This window comes from Aplysia californica, unplaced genomic scaffold (assembly GCF_000002075.1).
Source record: "Aplysia californica isolate F4 #8 unplaced genomic scaffold, AplCal3.0 scaffold00096, whole genome shotgun sequence".
Taxonomy (NCBI): Eukaryota; Metazoa; Mollusca; class Gastropoda; order Aplysiida; family Aplysiidae; genus Aplysia; species Aplysia californica.
The window spans coordinates 1,625,937-1,632,718 of record NW_004797366.1 but is presented as its reverse complement, the minus strand read 5'-3'; the positions used below and the strand labels follow the sequence as shown (position 1 = coordinate 1,632,718).

General features: G+C 40.2%; 1 protein-coding gene across 1 annotated transcript; it reads left to right on the top strand.

The window, feature by feature from the left end:
- Nucleotides 1-200: 200 nt before the first annotated feature.
- Nucleotides 201-3,810, top strand: ATT (attractin). The gene is given in 3 exon segments (NM_001204633.1): nt 201-269; nt 2,808-2,919; nt 3,341-3,810. Coding segments are annotated over 3 exon segments (231 nt in total). The 5' UTR covers nt 201-263; the 3' UTR covers nt 3,454-3,810.
- Nucleotides 3,811-6,782: the final 2,972 nt, after the last annotated feature.

Here is a 6,782-nt window from a genome sequence, read left to right as displayed (position 1 = left end):
AAAAATCACCCAAAAACATAGACATACAGTAAACGTGGCAGCGGCCACCATGTACTAATTACGTTCAACACATCGGTCTTTAGCCAATCAATATTCCTAATTTATGTTCTTAATTGATTTTGAATTTGGCCCCTCAAACATTGGCTATATAAACTCGGGGAGAGGTGGAGGATGCAACACAAATCTTTTCTACGTCTTCTCGACTCGTCATCCAAGTCTTCGAGCCTACGCTCCCCGTGAAAACAACAACACCAGCAGAAAAGATGAAGGTAATATTTCTAGAAATTAGAGACATCTCACTTCCCTTTATTTTTCTACTTATTCATAGAACACTATTTCAGTTTTTCGCCTATATTTTGACACCAAATTAGTTAGTTCTTCAGAATGATTGCCTCACCCTTTGGCATATTTCCACTTATTCAGAGAGCAGAGAGAACTACAACATCTTTATGTTTATTTTGCTTTGTCATAGTGAATTAGGTCATCTAGATCTATTGATCTATTTTCTCATTCCAGGGGATTTTTTTCCGGGGGGGGGGGGTTAGTATTTTGCTTTTCTTTTTTTTTTGTTGGGGCGGGGGGTCGAAGCAAAACGCCAAAGATCACAGTATTAAGTTCACTTTACGAATATTATGTAAAACCAGTTTGGAAATTCACTTTGTGAGACTTTTCCTGTTGTTTCATGTTTTCTTTTGCTTTTAAGGAATGGAGGGGGGTGGGGGTGTAGAGGCATTTATAAAGCAAAGTGAACGCTGTGTTTATTATTTCTGGGACAAAATTCAGTGGCCCACCAATTTTTTCTTGAGGATGTCTATAATATGAGCACACAAATAAGAAGAAATGTGATAAGTAATCTTCATTTTGAAAATAAACGAATAACTAGAATTTTTTTTTTTTAATTTATTTTTTTTTGGGGGGGGGGTCAGCAAAAGAAATCAGAGCTTAGGATTCTATAGCACAGGGTTATAACAAAAGAAACAAAAACAGTGGAGGAAAGCAATATACAAAGAAAAGGTACGAGGTGCAAAAATCCAGCGAGAACAGCAGTAAAATCATGCCCTGTTCAATACCAACACTGCTATCAACAAAAGCGACAACGCCAACAACAAGAGCAAATACAACAGCAGCATCAACACTACTACCACAACCACCACTACCAACAACAACACCAACACTAACACTAACACCAACAATAAGACCAACAACAACAATAACGGAAGAATATCAATAACATTTACACCGCCACCACTACTAATTCACTTGTCTCTGCTAACAACACCTACACATTTTTAAAAAGTAGTTTAGTTTTAGTATAGGTTTTACGGCGCTCGCAACTGCATAAGGTCATATGAGCACCAGAATATTAAAGGTGTTACAAGAGAGTAACAATCAAAACAAGAAGAAGGGGAGATAAGGACGATAAATGTTTGATAGGAAAGAAGAAGCAAACCTCACCAGAGCACCCGCCAACCACCCACTTTTTTACAAGAGCAGCAACAATAACAAACACAATAATAGCAACCAAACACGTAAGTTGAAACGTAAAGCAGGAATCTCCCTTTCCCACAAAACATGGACAAGAAAGCCACAAAAAACACAAAACAACAACTACAACAATAATGACGACAGCAACAACAACAGCAACAACAACAGCAACAACAACAACAACAACAACACCAACAACAACAAAATAGAAAATGAAAAAGCCGAGTGAGATACAGCATCTAAGCAGATCAAGATATTTGGTGGGGGTTTTTTAATACATATAATAACAGATGAAGAAATTTCCCCACTTTGTAATCGAATTCAACTCTCTGGCGCACATTGGTAATGAGCTCAGTCGTTATACCAAAGAGGCAGATGACTTAATATTCATAATGTCTGTGAGCATATCAGCACGTTTGTTTCTACCACAGTATGAGAAAAATCTTTGAAAAAATATGAAGGTCTTCAGGGGAAAAACGACGTTAGTCATAAACTGAAAATTGTGAATGTACCAACTTTGAATGCTTGTTGACTCATAACTGTATTTCTGTTCAATTGTTGGTTAATTATTGTTGTTAGATTTCCCATTCTACAACACTTAACAACAAATCCCCAGTCGAACAAATATGAAGTTGTGAGTTAACAAGTTTTTTAAACTGGCACCCTCATAATTTCAAAGTTTGTGACTACTATCGTTTTCCCCCTGCATATGTTATGTACATGCATCATATAATGTGGTGTACCCCAGAGACAGACAAACACACACACACATGCACATACACAGGCCTGCACACACGCACGCACACACACACACACACACACACACACACACACACACACACACACACACACACACATGTTTTATATTATATTATAATATCATATTATATAGATGTATTTCTAATATTATTTTTGGTATCTTATACTGTTCTACGTTTTTCATTCCAAAATTAAAAAGTGCATATACATTTAACATAATCACCACTGTCCACATTAGCATTGGGTGATTGGAAAGTTTTATGGCGTCTTTTCTTTTCCTCTGTTTTTAGAATTATTTCTCTGTCTATCACGCTTTTCCTCTACAAAAAGTGGTCTCTTTTAAGGACAAGCGGGCGAACCCAGATTTCGCCTTGTCTTTTAAAGAAACTGAAAAAGAGCCCAAAAACTTTATCTTCGATTTTCTCAAAACAGCATTATTTTTTCGGGATAGCCCCCTAGTGCTTAAAAGCAACCAATTGTGATCGTCATGGTGTCAATGTCGTTCACCGTACTCGTACTCAAACCAAACTGCCCCCCCCAATTCCCTCATTTCTCTTCCCCAGGTTGCTATCATTATCCTCAGTCTCGCTCTCGTAGCAGCTGTCTTCGCTGATCAGAACTGTGACATTGGTAACATTACCAGCCAGTGCCAGATGCAGCACAAGAACTGTGAAGGTAAGTACTGGGAAAGAAAAGATGAGACTAATTTAATATTGTTTTCATCCCTGACATAAAAGAGGAGCGGGAAGGTGGGGGGGGGGGGTGATTTGATGGTTAGAAGAAAAGCGTGTGTATATGTGAGTATGAGAGTGTGTATGAGAGAGAGAGAGAGAGAGAGAGAGAGAGAGAGAGAGAGAAACAGAGAGAAAGAGAGAGAGAGAAACAGAGAGAAACAGAGAGAAACAGATTGAGTGAGAGAGAGAGAGAGAGAGAGAGAGACGGAAGAGAGAGAGAGAGAAAGAGAGAGAGAGACGGAAGAGAGAGAGAGAGAGAGAGAGGGGGGGGGGAGCGATAAAGATACAGAAAGGAACTCGGTATTTTTGTGCAAATATTGTGTGAAAAGAGGCTCAAAAGACTACTCTCCGTTGTTTCCCAGATGCAAACGGTTGCGACACAATCATTGAGGAGTGTAAGACGAGCATGGTTGAACGTTGTCAAAACCAGGAATTCGAGTCTGCCGCTGGCTCAACCACTCTTGGGCCTCAGTGAGTGAACTTGTGAGTGACCTTCACGCGCTGCAGATCGGCTCTGAGTGTGAGAACAACTTGCATACAACCCTACGCACGCACGTGAAGTCGCCGCAAACACACACACACACACACACACTCAAACACACACACACTTACACACACACACACACACACACAGTCACTGATATTAGAAACTCAATAAAAAATATTATGGTCTCGATTCATTGAGTCTAACCTTCTTCATAATTATCTATAGTTTTGTGATTGTAAAAAAAATTATGAAAACTTTCAGAGGAAACCCCGCGGACGTAGTGCTTAAAACGGTGTCCTCCAGGATTCAGTAGAGTTTGGAAACAATAAAATACAGGGTAATTTATCAAAATGTTAGTGTTGGTTTGATTTACCGTGTCGTCAAATTATTGGTAAACGCTTATTGTTTGTTTTGTTGTTTTTTATGTTGATATTGTTGCTGTTGTTGCAGTTTTGTTGTTGTTGTTGTTGTGTTGTTTTGTTGTTGTTGGTGATGTGGTTGTCTTCTCCTTCTTCTCCTTCTTCTTCTTTTTCTTCTTCTTCTTCTTCTTCTTCTTCTTCTTCTTCTTCTTCTTCTTCTTCTTCTTCTTCTTCTTTTTCTTCTTCTTCTTCTTCTTCTTCTTCTTCTTCTTCTTCTTCTTCTTCTTCTTCTTCTTCTTCTTCTTCTTCTTCTTCTTCTTCTTCTTCTTCTTCTTCTTCTTCTTCTTCTTCTTCTTCTTCTTCTTCTTCTTCTTCTTCGGTGGTTGGCGGGTGCTCTGGTGGGGTTTGCTCCTTCTTTCCTATTAAACATCTACTGGTGAATTACGTGGATTGCATCACAATATTTCCCCCAAAAAATTCAAACGTACCGGTACTTGGTAAGGAAAACTTCTGATCCTCCGGTGTATAGCTGTGATTGTAAATGTTTTTACGCCCGCTCCAACACAATTTATTTTAAAGTAGAAGGTTTTACGGCGCTCGCAACTGCATAAGGTCATATGAGTGCCAAGGGGTGAGTGTCAACAGAAAAGTCTTTACAGGGAATCAGACTTAGACTGCTCTCCTCTCTAGCTTCAACTGCACAAGGTCTGCTTCGACTATCAAGACACCCCGGGTCACAATAGAGTGACAAACATACTAAAGAAGTAGAGGAAAAATGACAATAGTAAGATCAGGACAGAGAAAGCAGCAGTTCCCTGTTGTAGATCAGGCACAGTTCTGAGCGTGACATGAGTCAGCACATTTACAATTCTAATATGCTTGAACGAGAAATGTCCCCCCCCCCCTTTGGGAATGGCCTAAAGACACTACAGTCAGTGGCACTACCCCGGGGGGTGAAATATTATTATTTTTATAACAAGCTATCACTTTTACCATCTGGAAGGGGCTATAAAGGTACAAAAATTCGTACCGGCCACATGTATCTACATACTTTGTTTTTTCAAGTAATGAAACAACAAAAAAGGCTTGTGATGCCCACCGCCCCTCAGTGAACCTTTTACCTCCCCCCCTCCCCCCCCCCCCAAAAAAAAAACGTTGATTAAAGGCACAGAAAATATAACGTTTTGGTTTCCTTGAAGTCTCAAGCTGTGGAATTGAATATCATTTGTGAGGTGTGCTGACAAAATGAGTTACTTCTCGGATTTCAGCCTTATGGAAATTGACACATCAACTTGATAGCTGAAGTTTGTACAGTTTATGAGCATGGAATAGTAAAAGACACAGTAAACTTGAACAAAATAGCATCAATTGAAAATTTATAAATCTGACCCCAGTGTCGATTTTCAGCCGATATCTCCATTCTTGGATCGTTAGAAGTAACTCATTTTGTCAGCACATCTCACATTTGGTGACCACTCCTGCGCTGATTTTACCTCTTAAACAAGGCGACCCCCACCTACTTCATTCGCAAATATCTCGAATTGTATTCAAGATAAAAACGAGTTTTTGCATTGAAACAAAGAGAAATGAACAATCTTTGAGATGATTCTGATACCTCAACATGCCAACAAAATTTACGAGCGCCTGATTCTACCGTGTCGTGAAATATCTTATGCGGAACATAGAATCATCCCTTGCCGCCAGTCAGAACGCCACGTGCTGTTGTCAGAAGGTAGTCATAATATTTACACAAATTAGAGTGTCTCCAGTTTTTGGGAAAGAAACGCTTTTGGATTTTTCTCGAACGCCGGCCTGGAACGCCTACTCTTTTCCATTTTAGAGCAGCCAAGGAATCTTTAGCTCGCGAAACTTCCACACAGAGCACATGTCCGAGAAGCCCATTTGCTCAATCTTACCTACCCTAGGATCTCAGAGTGCAGAAAACGAGAAAGGTAATCCAAACTTCGGGGGAAACTAATTCCAGACCTCGTGTTTAACTCAATCTCTGATGAGCTCCTGAACTCCTTATACACAGAACTGATAGTTTGTATTGGGTGTTTCGGGTAAATACATTTGCTCGTGGCCTCGACAGTAATCTTTTTTGTGGCGTCGGTGGCCTAGTGGTTAGGCTCTCGGACTCGCAACCGTAAGGTCGTGGGTTCGAATCTTGTCAAGGACCCGACGTTGTGTCCTTGAGAAAGGCACTTTACACGAATTTTCCTCACTTCACCCAGGTGGGAATGGGTACCCGGCTATAGACAGTGAAAGATCTTGTCAGTTTGTTAGTGTTTGAGCGCTTAATCGGCTGCTTGCACTGTATGCTTCCCGAGAAGCTGAGAATGTTTCGGATTGTTCTATGGTCTGCTGGGGTAATAATATAGTGTAAAGCGCATAGAGCCTGCTGTTGAGCGGGGATATGCGCTATACAAATGCTATCTATTATTATTATTATTAATCTTGACCAAACCAAACCGCATTTAGAGTTTTCAGAAGATCGCAGAAGATCTGAATTATAAAACACCCACTCACTCACTGACTCACTCTTCCCTGACTTGCGTGGCTGTGGGGTAAACTAAAATCAGAAGGTGTGTCGAGATTGTTCTCCACTTCCCTCTGTCTGTCGATCGTCGTAGAGTTCTCTTTTCGACAAACAAATCCACTCTGCGATATTGTCAGACCTACTTTCTCTTTGTCCTCCCTTTTTTGACTGACTTTAACGGTGCCCTGCGATCAAAATACAGACCTTAGAAAAAGCAATGTGCTTGAAACATCACAATTTAAAAAAATAAATGTAGCTCTATGTCCATAGCCCCCATTTAGCATGTTGAATAAACTCAGGCCAGAATGGGTGCCACTCTGGTCATGAGATTAGCCATGCTGTTAAAATCTCCCATGTTTCCAGCTGCCAGCAAAAACCTCAAAGTGGCTTCTGAGGCTCTCGGAGCACATAGAATCTTG